The sequence below is a fragment of the Mus caroli genome, unplaced genomic scaffold (genome assembly GCF_978045245.1).
Source record: "Mus caroli unplaced genomic scaffold, Mus_caroli_1 scaffold_13, whole genome shotgun sequence".
In the NCBI taxonomy this organism is placed as follows: Eukaryota; Metazoa; Chordata; class Mammalia; order Rodentia; family Muridae; genus Mus; species Mus caroli.
The window spans coordinates 33,870,190-33,888,366 of NW_028227268.1; the positions used below are offsets into that span (position 1 = coordinate 33,870,190).

Below are 18,177 nucleotides of genomic sequence, written 5' to 3' on the forward strand. Positions count from 1 at the left end.
AAAGGAAAGGAAAGAGGAAAGGAAAGGAAAGAGGAAAGGAAAAAGGAAAGGAAAGAGCAAGGGGGTGGGGGGAGAGAGGAACCCAAAGTTAAACCATAGGATTATCAGATATTCCATGGAGATGCTAAAAAGTGCTTTTGCAGTTACTGAGGTTTAGGATAGGATGGTAGGATTGACTCTTTAAAAGAAGCTATTTGTGGGGGCTGGAGAGATGATTCAGCAGTTAAGAACACTGACTGCTCTTCTGAAGGTCCTGAGTTCAAATCCCAGCAACCACATGGTGGCTCACAACCATCCGTAATGAGATCTGATGCTTCTTCTGTGGTGTCTGAAGACAGCTATAGTATATTTACATATATATAATAAATAAATAAATCTTTAAAAAAAAAAAGAAGCTATTTGTGGGCTGGAAAGATGGCTCAGTGGTTAAGAGTACTGACTGCTCTTCCAGAGGACCTGAGTTCAATTCCCAGCAACCACATGGTGGCTCACAACCATCTGTCAAGGGATCCAATGCCCTCTTCTGGTGTGCCTGACTAAAGCAACAGTGTTCTCATATAAATAAAATAAATAAATTAAAAAAAAAAGAAGCTATTTGTATAGCGTGTTTTTCTGCTGTACATTTATTTTTAAGTATAAAGGATGGATTTACTAAGTGACTCTCGGTTCAGTTACAGTGACCGTCTAGCTGTCATCTTCAGCGTGCCCTGCTAGACTCTTTGGCATATGGTATTTAACTCGGGCCTCATGGGAGCTTGTGTGCTAAGCTAATTATTATATTTCTATTTTATAGTGGATTGGATTCCACGTTCTCTTAGCATGTATGCACCCGTGCCCAGCACTTAATGGGTCTGTTGAGTGAATACATTAGGGGAGTTAGGTTAGTAGAATTTGACCATTAGTAAGTATAGGAAGGGATTGAAATCCGAAGAGGGCCCATAGTAGTCAGCTCTGCTCATTGTTATCGCTGAATGCAACTTGAGGGGGCAGGAATTTCCTATTGGCTTGAGGTTTCTGTTGAGTTAAGTGGAGAGACCAGCTTATAGCATGGCGACCCACAAACACTGTAGGGAGTGTGAATGAGCATGAGAAGAAACACATGTGCCTGGATCACCTTTTTCCTTTTCCTGCCTTTTCATTGGGCCCCTGGCCTTTGGCACGGTGCTGCCTATATCCAAGGCAGTTTTTTCCCCTTTAGTTGCTGCTTAGTACCTGTCAGTGGGTTGGCGGGCACTAGAAATGATCTCAAAGACACACTCAGTGGCGTGCTTTACTGATTTTTTTTAAGCTTTCTCAGTCTAATTCACAGTCAAGATTAACAATTGCAGAGCATTGATAGAGTTTGACTCTCGAGGAGAGCTTGGTGTATCAGGAAGAGCATAGGGACGGGAGAGACAGGAGATGAATGCAGGAGCAAGAAGAGGTCACAGCCAACTAGCTTATCAAGAGAGCCCTGCATGCAGATGCTGGCAGGATCTTTTCTAGTATGTTCTCACATGTGACATCCTCTCATCTTTAGTTGCTGGAGAAGAGAAACCCAGTAAACCACACAGTTTTAGATGAGTAGTGTCCCCATGCAGCAGGAGGAAGCAGCTGGCAGGACGTGGCCATTAGGACAGTGTCCACTTGAAACCATACAGAAAGCACGATACGTGCTCTAGTTTGGGGCCAGCCATTGGCCATGTGGCTTACGTGCCCACCGGCAGCTTCCAGTTAAAAGCCTGAGCTTCCTGAATCTGGACGCCTCTTTCTGACTTGGGCAAACCATTCTTGGACTCAGGAGGGTTGGGTGGCAGATGGGACTATGTGGGCCACCTTGTCGAGTGGAGGAGAGAGGGAGTCCCACCTGAAGTCACAAGTGCAGTGAGACACCAAAGCTGGATTTCTAGTGTCTTTTCTGTTCCAGCATGTCAGCAGTATGGCCCACTTGTACGGTGTGACCCCAGGTGATTTGTTGTGGATGATTCGGTTCATTCATTCATTCATTGAATATTTTAAGAGACCTGGTGGAGACGTGACAGCTATTCAGGAAGGTGTGGCACCTGTCCTGTATCCTGCATTCAGCTATAATAGCATAGACCACTTTTTTATACACACACACACACACACACACACACACACACCCTGGCTGTCTTGGAACTCACTTTGTAGACCAGGCTGGCCTCGAACTCAGAATCCGCCTGCCTCTGCCTCCAGAGTGCTGGGATTAAAGGCGTGCGCCACCATGCCCAGCTCCTTTTTTTTTTTACTATTTTCAGTCAAACTAGTGATACTTGGTGCCCACTAGATTTTCCTACTTTTTTTTTTTTTTTTTTGGTTTTTTCGAGACAGGGTTTCTCTGTGTAGCCCTGGCTGTCCTGGCACTCACTTTGTAGACCAGGCTGGCCTCGAACTCAGAAATCCGCCTGCCTCTGCCTCCCGAGTGCTGGGATTAAAGGCGTGCGCCACCACGCCCGGCATTTTCCTACTTTTTGTTAGTTCTTTTTTTTTTTTTTTCAATTATTTTATTTACTTTTTTGAGACAGGATCTTGCTGTGCCATTCTATTCTGTCCTCCTCCAGTCTCCTGAGTGCCATGCTCAGAGTTGTATACCACCATATCTGCCCTTTAGTTTTAAAACACATGTTCCAAACTCAAGTCTTCTCCTTGATTGTCTATTCCTCTTACAGGACTTTTGGTCTTTGCCCTAAGTAGTTTATATGATGTGGCTTCCTTCTTCCTTTCCTTTGGAGCTGATAGGAGTCTAGGATGTGGGCCATATTTGCTCTCATTGGATTTCAGTGTTAGCGTCTGTTTGCCCAGCCCCATCGGTTTTGTTGAGGTCCTGCCTGAACATTCAAAGGAGAAAGCGGTTTAGTGTGGATCATGGCCTAGTGTGTGTATGAGCTATGTCGGGTACTTCAGAGGAGGTGAGACTAATATCAGGTTAGCTGGGACAGCAGGTGGATATTTTGGAGTTAGAAGTAGGTCATGGAAACTTGGACGATTGTTGCAACTTGCCATGGGAAGATCTGGGAGTGGAGAGGCATTCCAGGGAGAAAGACCTGTGAGAATAAAGGTGTGGAAACCTGGGGTTTCCTGGGGCAGCCATAGGGTTGATCGAGGTGAACTGCAGGCAGTGCAGAGGGCAAAGCTTGCAGGGTGGTCCCTAAGTGCAGGGTCAGCTTCTGTCTTAGCTACAGGCATAGACCAGCATGAGAGCTGCTGAGCAGAGAAAGTCCACACCTCATTTGACTGTGTATGCAATTTTTTTTTTAAGTACTGGGGATTGAGCCAGGACCTTGAACATTTGAAGCAAGAGCTACCCATAGTCCTCATGTATTCAATTAAAAACCAGTTTATGAGTTCTTTGAGAAACCCATGCAACATGCTTTGATCATGTGCATACCCCGCCCACAACTCTTGCCAACCCCACCCCCTTTCCTGCCCATCCAACTTTTTTTAAAAAACAAAAGGAAAAAAAAAAACAAAAAAAAAAAAAAACAAAACTCCATCAAGAGCAATTTCTGTTGCCCACATCTTTGTGGGCATGTGATCTTAATTGACAAGGTTTTGGCCACTTTGTGTTTTTGCATCTAGCTGTGTTTTTTTGTTTGATTTTAAAATAGTTTACTTTGGGATTTTTCTTTATATGCTAATGAAGCCATGTTTTGTGGCCACAGAGGTCCTAGGGGCCCCTGTACCGTCAAGAAGTTCCAGTAGGATCTGGCTGGCTAAATGCTTAAGATATGCAAATTGGCTGACTTCAGCATCCTTAACTATCTAATGGTCTGGTCCAAGAGGCTAGCACAGGTTGTAGACTGCCTTCCTGGGAGACTCTACAGCAAGTCGTGTTGAAGCCTAGTTGAAGCCCTGCTTCTGATAACTCGGTTAACCCACCCCCTCCCTCTTGTCATCCTTTACAGATGGTCACAAGAACAAAGAAAATCTTCGTAGGAGGATTGTCTGCGAACACAGTAGTGGAAGATGTAAAGCAGTATTTCGAGCAGTTTGGCAAGGTAAGTGATGAGCATGGCTGGACAGTACCCATCCACCGGTTTAGGTGGATCCTGGGATGTGGTTGCCTAGGACTCTGCTATAGCTGCAGCCTCTAGAACCGAGTCTTGAACCTCCCCATCAGTATTTATCTGGAACTCCAGGAGCCAAAGTGGAAGAGTCTGGCTTGTGGTTGGCATGGTGCCTTATGTGCCTGCAGGAGCACACAGAGTGGCCTTTCAGTACTGTTTTGCTGTCATTCGCCAGCCACATGGGGCCAGGACTGGGGAAGGATGTGGGGCTGTGACTCACAGGACACAGACGCCCACAGAAGCTGTGAGAGGTAATGGCCTATGGGTCCATGCTGGGATTCCTCCCTTCTTGTCTTTCTGGAAAATGACATTCAAACATGAAGATCTCTGGGGCCCCTTGGCAGTGGAACAGTCCCCTGTTAAGTGCCCAAGGAGACTTGGGTAAGATGTTGGCTGTATGCATCATCCTTCTGACCTGAGTGCGGAGGAGACAGTAGCAAACTGATGTCCCAGGTCTACTGTCAGGCCTGGGATGGGAGTCCTCGGTCAGGAAACGGAGGGTGAGAAGGTGCGGGGTGCAGTCAGCCACGAAGATGAGCATCAGTGGGCGGCGGTTTTGTCAGCTGCTTTCTAGTTGGTGAAAGAGAGGCAGGAGCAATCTCTTCAGATGTCATGCTGCCCTGTGTTGGCCTTTGTGTGATCTCCTTTCTCTAGCTCCCACAGAAGTCATAGATCTAAAGGAGGTTGGCAGGTGAGTGGCTGAGCTGGCTCTCCACTTCCTGCTTCCTTTGAGTAATTGTGGGTGTTGTCATGGGAGCCCACGCATGGGATCGGCTCCTTCCATCAGAGGTCTGTGTCTTCCCTGTTGAAAGGCTGACATAGCAGAGCTCTGTGGTACCCTGGGAAGGCACGGTGCCCGCTCTGAGCTTTTATTCCTTTACTCCCACGATGGCCGTCCTGCTTGCCATCGGCCAGGACAAGGGCACTGCCACCCACTAGTTGGCCTGAAGGTTCTGTGTTTTGTTTGCTTGCCCAGGGCAGTGGACAGCCATGACTTAATCACTGTTTGTGTCTCTTCATGAGCCAGTGCCTGAGACGAGGGCCATGGCCTTTATTTAGCTTTGAATTGAAGATCTCCCCCGCTCCCCTCTCTCTTGTATTCATCAATTTCTACATGGATGGGAGACCATGCAACAAGGAGAAACCAGACTCTTCCAGTTCAGCTATGCTTTTGATGTGGGCATGGAGTTGCCCACCCAGAAAGGTTTTGAAAGCAGCCTTTCCCACAGTCCTCCTGGCCTTCCTTCCCATCTGGGGGGCTTATTCATTCTGGGTGGCTCACAGGGAAAGCTAGGTGTACTGATGCCCACTGACCACCAGAGTTACAGGGCTGCTTTTTCTGAGAGCGATTTATGGCACTAGGGGGAGGTAACCATCACTCCCCCCCTCCCCCCATCGCCTAGGGAGAGGGATTGGAAGTAATTAAATGAGACCAGTCCTTCTTGCACTTTACTCTGGAGGGTGGGCCCTCTCTCATATCTTCCTGCCTTCAAATAGAGTCCAGGGGTAGTGTTTGCAAACACGAAGTGGGATTTCTTTTTCTAGCCATAACCTGCCTTGGAATCTCATGGGCCCATTTGCAGATGTCAGGGAGGTTGCCGCTGCCTAGATGAGTTGTTAGTGTATTCTAGACAGGCTTATACTTGCTGCAGACAGCACATCTGCACATCTCAACCTTGCTTACTTGCTTGCTTGATTCTCAGCAGCAGGGGGATGCTCTGTAGGCTTTTGCCGTGCCCGTGGCAGCTTCCAATGCCATCTCGAGGATAGTTGTCCCTTTGTCTCCGCAGCAGTCATAGACCATCTTCCTTAACATGGCACTTGCTGGCTCGGATGCTGCCCAGTTAATTGTGCAGTAATATTTGGGGATCCTGACAGGATGCATAAACTTACAGAGTGTTTTATTAAAGGACTAAGGAGGCTTTTGGATGTATCAAAACCCGGTAACACTCTCTGTTCACGAGCTAGCAGCTCATTTCGTGCATATGCTTGAACGCTATCTGCGCTTGTGTTCCAAAGAGCTTATTTGTCATTTGCTGGAGTCTGGTGTGTTATGACTATGGCACCCTGGGCAGGGTTCACTGCCTCTCAGGATTCTGGTATTGTTCATTTGAATCCAGAATGATTGCAGTAGGGAGAGTGGCTTGGTAGGCCTCAGGGGCTGTGAGTAAAACCAGCCACGGGAATGGGCAGATGGACAAACTGACTGTATCTTTTGTTAGAGTATATTCTGGTGTGCAGGGGCAGGGGTGGGCTGTGAAGGTGGATATTAATACATAGAGCATCTTACAGCATGCACGCATGAGGTCATGTGGGGACGTCTGGAAGCCAATGGCAAATTAGTGTAAGTTTATTCCCTAATGAGTACTAACTGTCAAATGCCAGGTTGAGCCATTTACTTGTTTAACTTTTTGCTGGCATCCCTGTGTTTCCGCATAAGTTGGGGTTTTAGTGCTGGCAGGAGAAGAAGGCATGGTGTGTCCAGTATGCACACAACAGTGCCCCAGGTTGGTGTTGGGGTAGCCCCCTGGGCTGGGAGGATAGTAGAGACCACAGAGATTTAAGTTTGAGCCAGAATGGCCCACTCTGCTGCTGTGTCTGGACTTCCCCCATCTCGCTATGGCCCCTGTGCAGAGTGTGCCAAACTTTGGGTCTCTGTCACCATCTTTTACTGGCCCTTTCCCTTTTCCACCTTGCCTGAGGTGACAGCTGCTCCAGCTTTTTGTTTCAGGGGCATGGCCGCTATCAAGGGGCTGAACTAAGGGGTCGCTTAACTATGTCATTGCTGTGAATGGTTTGGGTACACAGGACACACAGCTTTAAATAACTCAGACTGGAGGCTTCGCTACCCTTTTTGTTTTTTCCCCACTTTCCTCGAAGAAGATTTAACACACCTCCCCCCAAGTTAGAAATGCTGAGGCTTGTTTCTATCAAAATGTGATCATGGAATGAAGCCTCTAGCACAGGACTCAGCAGACTTAGATTGCTGTCACTCCCCACTCGGTGGCTGTTTCTAGTGCCTTCCATGGAGAATGGCCAGGTAGGCAGTATTCCAAAGTCTCTGGGATGAGCCTGACCACAGGATGGCCTCTAGCAATATAGTGACAGACTTTGGCTCTAGCCTCAGTTTCCCTTCTGGGGAACCTGTTGACGGATTTGTGAAGGCTGGTAGATTGCTTTATAACCCATATGGTCTCTATTGTAGCTTCTGCTATTGTAGGGTGAAAACAACTGCAGCCCATATATAAACAGATGGCTGTGCTTGTGTTCCAATAAAACTTTATAAAAACAAACAAAGAGCCAGATTTGGCCTGTGTGTCTCATTGACCCCTGAACGGAATTATTTCCAAGGCTGGTCTTTAAGCGGAGAAAGTCCTGTAGAGAGTGTTTAAATAGAAGTAGATAGAATATAACCCGAGGTATTTATAGACTAACCAAAGAATACATTGCTCACAGTAGCAAGCGTGGTATGTAGTAAGCAAAACAGTTGTCACCACATTACAGTTTATTTCTGGGATTCGTGATGCAGGGATAGTGCGTCTTGATTGGAGACTGCATTCTTTATTTGGAAAAGGGCACTATTTATAAGCTGGAATTGTCGTCCTATGAGTAAGGCCCAGAAAAACTGAGTACGTTACTTTCAGTCTTCCTGTTCCAGGCAGGGTCTGAATGATCCAAACTCATGACGTTCAAACCTTCATCTTAAGATGGTTTTACAGTGTGTTGATGTTTCTGATTTACAGTTAATATGTGTTTGGTGCTGAGCTTTTAAATGCATTTTAAAATGTACTTTAAAAGATGTCAAGTTGGACACATGGCATCTCCAGGATGGATGTGGGTGGTGGGAACGAAGTTGTCCAAGCTCACACAGCCAGGCTGAGTAGAGCCCGGATAGGCCCTCGTGGCACGAGCTAGGCTCTCTGTGCTCTTGATAAAACCCTGTCTGCTCCTTGGGCAGTCAGCCGACTCTCATGCACAGGGAACAGGGCTTATTCATTTGTCAAAACCCGCTCATCTCCAGTAATTTATTTAACTGCCTTGGTTTCTTGGTGGATATTATCTGTGTTCGTGATTTCATACATAACAGCAGTGATGTATATAGACCATTTCAAACGCTGGCAGATGACTGATGTTCTGATATGCTGGAGCAGAACCACTCCAAAGAGCCCATCTCTTAACAAAGTGCCCTGGGCTGCAGAAGCCCTCCTCCTCCTCCTCCTTTCCCCACTCCCCTTTGGGCTCCTCCGTAAGTTCCATTCTCATACTTACATTCATGATAGAAATTTGATCAAAGAGGACTGGAAGCAGAGTTGACCCCTCTGCCTTGTGCTGGATGGAGAAGAAAGTTTCCCATTTCTCAGCTGCTCCCGAGGCGAGGCGCCAGGGCAGCGCCAGTGGCCAGCTCTGCTCCCCTCAGCTCCCTAGGTGATGCTGACTTCACAGTACTCCGGTGAGAGCCATGGAGGCTTCCAATTATACTCCACAGGGCGAGCTGTGTAATTACTTTGGAAGACGTATGCTTAGTCATTGGTTTATCCTAATCGGCTTTGGCTTTTCCCAACAACAAAGTGAGCTCATTTTGCTGAGCCGAACCGACTCTACACCCTTTGTCTTGGTGTCCATTGTCTCTCTCCTTTCATTCTGTCTTACTGCCAGCGTTCTGTTTCATTAGGCCGGCAAGTCATTTCCAATCCAGTGGGCTGCTACAATCCAGCCTTTTATCACCCGCTGCCCTGGTTCCCATGTCCCCTCTGGGCCTGGGCCTGAGTCTGTGGCTTGATATGAGGGCCTTAACCCCTTCGTGGGCCAGCTGGTGGTGGTGATGGTGAGGGGCAAAGACAGCAAGGAAGGATAGGGTCTGGGAAGTTATAACTTCTTGGCTTCCAGGGAAGGGAGCTCTCTGGGAAGAACGTGGGTGGGGGGTGAGGGGGTGGGGGTAGTGCTCTTAGCACCTTCTGCAGGAGCTGGGCTGTGTGAGGGGCTGAGAAAATTAGCTAAGGCTCCAAAGAGTGAGTGATGTTTGAAAACGTCATAGGAAAAACAGTTGGAAACCAGAATGAACTGGCTTTTTCACATAGGAATCCTCTCCTTTATTCCACTGATGTGGGGGCTCTGGGAGTGCATATTTTGAAGGTGAAAACCTGGTGCCTGCCTTTTAGCCCCAGGCTATAGTAGGTATATGGAGGTGTGGCTGTGGCCTCTGTTTGGATTCCTTTTGATTCAGAAAGTGTGAGGAGAGTCTTACCTAGAAGGAAAAAAACCAAAACAAAACCCCGGCATAAAGCCTTTGAAATTGGAAAAGCAAGGGATTTGTGAGAAATAAAGAGGCAAGTTACCATATTCCTGAAAGTGGACTGTGATCCTGGGGTAGATTTTTTTTTTTTTTTTATCACTTCCAAATGTGTGGCACAGATAAACAGCTCTGTACAGTGTGTGATTCTCTCAGAAGTAGCCTGGAAAACAAAAATCTGTGTGTGTCCTTTGTGGCTGTCTCTGCTCCCACGGGGCCTTCATCCTCTGAAGTGGTTTGAGCAGGTGGGCTGGCAGGAGGGGAGGGGGCCTCCTTGTTCATCTGCTTGGCATCTTCCAGAGCCTGGAGTGTTCCTTAGACTTGTAAGTGGGGCCAGGAAGACTTATTCCCTCAGTTCATGATCCTGAGATAGCCTGATGCAAAGCCAATGTTGTCCCCACGTCATTCCTGTCCTCTGTCTGGTTTGTTAATCCCTCCTTTCAGAAGCATATCTTATGGAGAAGAGGACAGGGGACAGCAAAGTGCTGCCTCATTTCCCACATTCTCCGATTAGGCCCAGGTGGCAGACAGCATCACCACCAGTTAACAAGGTCGCTATGCTGGCTGTAAATCCTCCCTGTGCTTGTGTCTTCCTGCTCGCGTCAGCCTCCCAACCTTGTTTCTGCTCTGGCCAGTGGAGTTAGAAATAGATTCAGCTCCCTAGCCTCACTTCTCCTAAATCTTCATGTTTTTGCTTCAAACAAGAATTCCTAAAATAGACAGAAGGTTTCCAGGAAGGCGTCCCATTTCCCTCTTAGTGTACAAAATATAGCCAGCTGTTAGGCAAAGGCATCAGACATTATTATTGTACCGTTAACAGTGTTTTAAAATATACAAATAGAAAAATATCCCCATGCCTTCTGGGTTCCAAGCTGGGCAAACTTTGAGATTATGTTAATCAAATGCCACTTTCATTTGCATAGGAGGTAAAGGCCCAGGGCCTCGCCCTTTGCTGCTTTCCTCTGTGGCCCTGCAGGGTTCAGCTTTCGTTCATTTGAAAGAAGGCAGGACCAGGGAGCTCCTGGAAGCAAAGGAGTTAATGAGGCCTGTGGTGAGGATGGGAGCGAACGAACTGGAAGTACTTCCAGGGGGCTCACCTTCCCAGAGTCCTCCTGGAGGCCTCTGAAGAGGTCACTTACAAAGGAGTTGTTAGCATGAGAAAGGAAAGCTTTCTCTCCCAAGATGGTTTTCAGTGGGAACTGAAAAAGCACCAGAAAACATGGCCCAGGCTTGTGCCAGTGGGTGCAAGGGGTGGTTCTTCAAGGAGAGAAAGCACAGTTCATTTAGACTTGGCATAGACATCCAACCCAATTGTTCTGTGGAGTGAGCATTGATATGGAGATTCTGCCCCACCCCCACCCCATCAATAGGACACCCATTACGTGGGTCATGTATGCTTTTCTTTTTCTTCCCCTTTCTTCTCCTTTTTCCCCCTGCCTTTGTCCTCGTAGGAATAGCCTGTGCAGAATGGCCCGGTTTGTCAAGTTTCTGCCCTGTAAGTTTTTACAGCTCTGCATTTTGAGACTCCCCATATCTGTGACTTAGTCCCTTAAGTGGGCTGCCAATAGGTGCTTTATTTACATTCGAAGCCACAGTACAGAAAAGACCCAGGAAAAAAACGTTAACAGGCAGGAAGAGGCAGGAGCCTTGCGTTTCTGACTGTTGCTAACCTCACTGCTGCCTTTAAAGCCAATCACGAGGCTCGCGGCTGATATTTAATAGCTTTGAGCTGATTATTTTTTCTTCTCCTCCTCTTTCTTTTCTCTCCAAGTTGACCTGGGTGTACTTGAGCGGAAATGAAGTCATCCAAATGCTGAATTAGAATAGTCACAGTCCCCTAAGAATGAAATGGAAGCAGAGATTAAACGGTGGAGGGAAAGCAGGCATTAATGAACACCGAGGGAAACTTTGCATAAAATAACTAGGAGCTTGAGCATGTCTCCGCCGCTTCTGTTTCTCCCTCGGTTTGTGTTGTCTTTTTGGTGTATCGCTGATGGCAAAGAGAGATCTGAAAGGTCGCATACTCTCTGCCACCTAGGCAACAGCGCTCTCTTCTTTGTGGGATGCGTTTTCTTCTGAGATGGAGGAACCTGGATGGAGGGTCTGTTGTTGTGGAGGGCTGGCTATTACTTGTTGCAGCTGGAGTGGGTGGAGACAGATGGAAGAGAGGAAAGGGTGGGAGGCAGCACAGGGCCGGGGAGCCAGCCATCCTGATACTGTTTGTAACAAGACAGATTCCTGCTTGTAGGGACTTGGGCTGGCCAAAGGTAGAGTGACCAGTTGTAACTGTTTACCTAGGATTGGAACTCAGATACTAGGAGTAAAGGAACAGTCAGAGCAGTCACCGCCTGAAGCTTACCCCCCCCCTGTCTGCCCCCCCCCCCCCCGTGTCTCCCCCCCCCCCCCCCAGTGTCCTGGGATTCTCCTTCACACCTGTTCACAGTGTACCTTCTCGATTTATTCCGGCAGCCGTAGGGGAGAGTTAGCACAAGACCTGTATGAACTCAGGCTGGAAATTGTTCAATGAGAAAGTGGTCTGGGGAAGACAGGAAGACTAGGCAGTGGTGGTTTGGAGTGCAGCGACCTGTTTGGCTCCTGCTTGGGGATTATTTCTGTGACCACTGGAAATAATAATAATAATGAAAAAATTCTGCCCTAGCTCAGTGAAAAGTGAGCCGCTTGTAGTTAGAGAGCAGAGTGAGGATTTAATTAGATTTAAAAGCCCAGCAGAGCCTTGTTTACAGGAAGTGGTTTTAGGTGGTCTACTGTGGAAGATGCAATTTCTGCAAGTGGATTACTTATAATGAGAGATTTTTGGTTGCCGAGGTCGCTAACGGCCTTTTATAATTGGAGGCAGAGGTAAATATTTTCTGACTTGCTTATGGCGTGTTAGCATTCAAAGAAACAATTTAAGGTGCTGTTCACTAAAGGAAAAATAAATGAGACTGTGGACTGCTCAGAGGCAGGCTTCCTGACTGTGTTTCCAGCTTTCTTCTGGACCGTCAGAAGGCCTCAGGGAGAGGATGTGCTGCGGGCCTTCCAAGGCTTGGAACAATTATTATTATTATTTTTTTATATTTTATCTTTTACAAAAACATTCTTTTTAAAAAATTAGTAAACAAAAGAGGGGATGATTAACAGTGTAGTCGCTCTGTCTTAGCTGACATTACATTCAGATTCCGGAATTCCTGTCATGTCTGCCCCTAACCCTTACTTGCCTGTCAGTTGTCCCAGTGCCGTAGGATTGGCTCCTGTTTTAAACTGCTGCGGAGAGATTGGGAGAGGGTAAGTGATCCCTTCAGAGCTGATCAGCCAGACAGAAGGCCCAAGCTTCGCACCCCAGTCTTCTAGTGAGAAGTCCTGGGGTTTGGCTTCATGTGAGATACTCACGGTGAAGGATAGCCATCTGGACTGTCTTCCAGTAAATACCTCTCACACAACTCTTTAGATGAGAACTTTAGTCCAGGCTAGCCCCAAACTCCCCGTGTTGTCACGAAGAACCTCAAACTTGTGATCCTTCTGCCTCTACTTCTAAATGCTGGCATTTTTGGCTATATACCATCACACTTGATTCTGTGTCATGCTGGGGTTTGAACTCAGGACCTTGGACATGCTAGACAAGCACTCTGCCGCTGATCTACAGCTTAGGTCAGCTAACCATTACTTTATAACTATTTGTAAAATTTGTCATATAGGCCAGGTGGTGCTAGTACACGCCTTTCATCCCAGCACTCAGGAAGCAGAAGCAGGCGGATCTCTGTGAGTTCAAGGCCAGCCTGGTCTACAGACCAAGTTCCAGGACAACCAAGGCTATACAGAGAAAAACCCTGTCTTGAAAAGCAACAGAACAACAGAAAACTTGTTATGTAGAATAAATATTGTTATATAGAGTAAATATTATGGCATAGAAGGCCACAAGTTGTGTGGTTCTTGTTAAAAAATAGTCTTTGGTTTGCTTGAAAATAGTTCCTGGCCATGTTTACCTCCATTTCTGGTCACAGGAGTCTGCCTTTCCCATATCTGACCTTGAAGATGAAATACTGGGATTGATAAAGTTATTCTATAAAGTGCCAGATAATTAGTTTTAGTTTTGTACCCAGTGTGGTCTTTAAGGCCATTTGTCATCCTACCAAACAGGAGACAAAGGCAATATGAAAATAAGTGTCTGTGGCTTTGCCTTAATAAAACTTTATTTATAGAAACCAGGAGATGGCCTGGTTGTCCCACAGGCAGTAAGTAGTAGCTCACCATCACACAGGCTTAGGATGTTGTCTCGTTCATAAAAGGCTTTTTTTTCTCTCTACACTTGGATGATTCAAATTCAGCTCACTTACTAAGTCATTTCACTCTTCCTGGCCTCTTTATCTGCAAAACAGAGATAATAACCATCCATAGCATACACATGTATAGCATTTATACATACTATACATAAGATGGCCATGAGATTAAATGAGCACCTGCATTTGTAGTTACCAGCATCCTGACAAAAATAAAGCTGGTGTTTAATAAACACTAGAAACGTGGATTGCAGTTGCTTTTTACCCTTGAGATCCAAGTCCTCTCAGTCTGTAGAATTGCCTCCCTAGTCTTTTAGAGCAGTAGGCTTGCCAGCCTACTCATGCATGTGGGTGTGCACGCACGAGCGTGTTCACAGACACACACACACACACAATTTCATCTGTCCTTTGGGCGATCTTAACTCTTTAGTTCTTTCACCAGACCTGGAGACAAACACAGACTGAGAAGTTCTCCCGGATGCTCACGACACACAGATGACATCCTATAAGTCTTGATGTGGCATAGCCTGCGTTCAGTCCAGCCACCTCTGTGCTTCTAGTTCTTGAAGGAGACCTTCAGGTGGCTCTGCCTTTCGTGGAGAGCACAGGATTTGTCGTGGGCCAAGGAGGAATTTTTATAGTTGGATCCTGTTGGACTCTTGTAACTTTTTTGAATAATTGAGCCTTTTGTAGGGGGGGAAGAATATCATCTGGAAATCGTCCCAGGAATACTTAGCTGATGTTTATTAAAATACATTTAAATATATTGATCCACTAATGTGTTTATTGCATTTATTTTGCCCCATGGGAGAGCTTTTCACATCCTTGCTAAGTCTTCTTTCTTTTCCCTGCACATATGATTCTCATAAGCTTAGTTTTCTGGCTTTCCTTGAATTTACAGCAAATATTAAGGGATGGGAAGATGTTAATAAACTCAGTGTAAAGTGGGAGGGAGGAAGCCCTATAAAGACAAAGGGCCTTAGATCTTCAAAGCCTACGTTGTGGGCGTGCTTACTGCGGGAAAGCAGCCATTCTTCCTCATTAGGCCCAGAACGCTTTGCGCCTGTGGCTGTGTATTCTGTTCTCTTGTTCCCCAGGGTCATTCCATGGATCTCAAGGATGCTCTGAGGGCCAGGCACTGAGTGTGGAGACACTGTCCCATTCATAAGGAAAACAGACAAGAAGAGCCCTGCTTCCTTGTGGCCTATTATTTAGCATGGGGTCCAGACAGAGAAGGACAAACTCTAAGCTAGCCAGCAAATAATAAAAAATAATTTCCAATTGTGTCAGGAAGAAAAGAAACCTGGAGCTGAGAAAGCCCATCCTGGGACCATGAAGAGGGCATCTGGGATTATTTAGCTGTAAGCCCAGTGTAGGTTCTTTGCCTCTGTGAGTCTGTACATCCCTCAGCAAGCTGGGGGCTCAAGCAGTTTACTGTGAGGAGGATCAGCAGTTCCTAGCCCAGAGCTTAGTAAATAGTCAAGGAATGAGTGGACGAGGCCTCGGTATCTTAGAGGGTAGAGCTGTGTGGTCATTAGGAGAGTTCTATATGATGAGGTTGGGATTTTTTTTTTCTTTAAATGGGGCTTTAAGCTAGTATATTCGGTCTTAGCTGGGGCACTTTCCATTGAGGATCCTGCTGGTCCATTGTAGACCAGAGTAAATAAATGATCAGTATCAAGCTGCAAGCCAAGCTTTGTAGAACTAGGGTAATGTCTGGGTCGCGTCAGCAGGTTGGCAAGGCCCTTCCAGAGCAGGTCCTGACTTTCCCAGAGAAAGGAGGCTCAACCTGGTATCTCTTTAGTCTTCTCCCCCTGCTTTCTGCCTTTGGTCTAAGGAAAGGCCTATATCTTTCAAGTGGCAATGCTTTTCAGAGTCTCAGAAGACAGTAGAGGCCTTGACTTTTCCAGGCTCGTTGGTTTATGCGTCCTCCAGAGTTGGGTACTAGGTGTTATTTGGGGCTTCTCCCTGAGTCTGGCTGAATGGTGATCAGCCAGGCTTGGGAGTGGAAGTGATACAGTTTTACCCCAAACACGAACATCTCTGTCATTAGGAAATACAGCTGGGGCAAGAAGGATGCTCCAGAGGGACATTTACCCCATGAAAGGGTAAAGAAGCACTGCCAACCAAGGCAGGACTCTGTGGCTTTCTTTAGGTGACACTGAATTGACTTTAGGATCAGGTCCACCAAAGCTTGATCATAGATGACCCCAACCCTGAGCTATTGATTTAATTGTCCTGAGCTGGATTTCCTGTCTGTTAAGTAGGGCTATACTTTCATCTACAGGGTTTGCAAGAGTGAGTAGAATTGAGGCTGGAGAGATAGCTCAGTGGTTAAGAGCAACACTGGCTGCTCTTCCAAAGGACCCTGGTTCGACTCCCAGCACCCACACGTGGCCACTCACAGCTGTCTCTGACTCCGGTTCCAGGGGGTCTGATGCTTTCTTCTGGATTCTGCAGGCACTGCGTGCACACGCTGCACAGACACACATGCAGGCAAAATGCCCATTAAATTAAGGAGTTCATTTTTAAAGGGTCTAGACTAGAGTCGAGTTCAGTCAGTGTCTGGTACTTAGGCATCCAGTGATGGGCTCCTCTTTCCTTCTCCACTTCTCCATGTGTCTTCTCCGTTTTCTCCAGTCCTATAAAGGTCTCTTGTTGTACTCTATGGCCTTGAACCTCATATGTCCTTGAGAATGACCTTGTATTTTGGATTTACCTGTCTTCACCTCCTGAGTGCTGGGATTACAGGCATGGACCATACTTGCTTTTGAGAGGTGCTGGGGGTGGAACCCAAGGCTTTGTGCCAAGCAACATTATACCAGGTTTCTGTTGTCCCTGCTACTCCCCACCCACCCCCACCCCAACTTCCATGGCGTTTGCCTTCTCTGATAAATGCCCTGCCTTTATGTGCACAGATGTGCCAAGTGGATGATTTTTTTTTTTTTTGAGTTTCTAAGGTACCAGTTTTGTAGAGACTCCCGGTTCCCTGCCTCCCTGCCACCTCCTAGAGCAGCCTCTAAGATCTTGCTAGATTTAACCCAGCTGGAGCTACTGTTGGTGGGGGGAGAGGCCCAGGGAGGATCTGGCTTTTTCTCCTCTTATGCTAATGAAGTGAATATGGCAAGAAGTCACAATATTTTCTTTCCAGGCAAAGAAATGTTGTAATAGGAGAAACAGCATGCAGGGGAAGCGAAATGTGGTTGAGCTGGGTTCTCTTGAGGGAGGAACGGGACAAATTGTCAGCTTCTGTTGAGAAGATAATGCTTTGCACTATGATAAATGCCAAGTTTCTATGGAAAGCCACCATCTTCTCAGTGATACCCTGCCCCACCCCACCCCAGGTGCTCACATAGCCTGGCAGCTGAGGCTTTGGGTAGACATGGGGAACTGAAGGCACTTGGTCTCCAGCGGGGGTGGGAGGTGGGGTGTTGTTGGTTTGTTTGTATGGAGAAATCAACTCAGAGCAACTGAGATGGGTGCCTTGAAAATGTTCTTTGAAGGCAGCTTTGTACACCTCAGGGTACCCGAAGGGGAAGACCTCTTCCCCTCAATGAAGAGGCACCGGAAAACCCTAAAGCAGCCGCCACCCCCCCCCCCCCCCGGGCTCAGAAAGCTGCTGCTGTAACTCCATTCCAGATCATTTCATCCCACCTACTCGGTGAGAAGCTGGGCTTCCTTCCCTGGCTGGCTCCCCATGGCATCCCTTCGTGATAAGGATGTGTCTGGATAGACATCACTACACATCAAGTCCCCTGGAAAGCTTCTGCTGTAAATGCCTCTCGGGGTGCTCTGTGGATTCTTCTTAGCCACTTCTGCTAAGCCCAGCTGCCGAGGGAGACCTTTGCCTTAGTGGGGATGTTTCTGGTGAGAAGCTTGCCAGAGCTCTCAGGGTGCTGGCGGTGGGGGTGGGGCTGGGGGGGGATGATGGTAAAGGCTAGAGGAAGGGGGAGGAGCCTCTGGGATGGTTTTACTTGAGCTTGCATCTGTGCACTCAGCCAACCTGTTTCAGGAGTTAGGCCTCATGCTGGTGTTCAGAGCCCTGCATAAGGCAAGCTTCCTTGCCTTGGAGGGACACGCAGTCCAGGAATGGAACACCAGAGAGTGAACTGCAGTACAGAGAAGGCTTGGGGCCCTCTCCTCAAGCTTCCTGTCCTTCAATCCTGTTGCCTCATCTCCTTCCTGGGGCAGCCTGGGAAGGGTGGGTTATATTTTCATGGCTCTGACACCAGCTTGAACATTGACCTGGGGAAAGGTCAATGTTAAGTTTTTTTTTGTTTTGTTTTGTTTTTTTTTTTGTGAGTTTCTAAGGTACCGATTTTGTAGTGACTCCAGTGCCCTGCCTCCCTGCCACCTCCTAGAGCAATGGTAAGCTTTTGTTTTGGACCTATGGAGGACCAGTGTGGAGACGAAAGGGTAGGAGGGAGCCCAGATGTGACTTGCCTCATGCACCTTGGATACAGCAGCCCTGCTTGTTGTCCACTTCAGAAAGAGCCAAGTCGTGATTGTCTGTTCAGATGTGTTACTTTGTCACGGGCTACAG

General features: G+C 47.2%; 1 protein-coding gene across 7 annotated transcripts in view; it reads left to right on the plus strand.

Moving 5' to 3' along the window:
- The window catches only part of Msi2 (musashi RNA binding protein 2), a 380,976-nt gene that overhangs the window by 125,995 nt on the left and 236,804 nt on the right, over positions 1-18,177 (plus strand). For all 7 annotated transcript variants that reach the window (XM_085829677.1, XM_085829678.1, XM_085829680.1 and 4 more), the window contains exon 6: positions 3,906-3,998. In XM_085829677.1, coding sequence (XP_085685803.1) covers positions 3,906-3,998 — 93 coding nt within the window. The remainder of the gene's footprint in view (positions 1-3,905; positions 3,999-18,177) is intronic.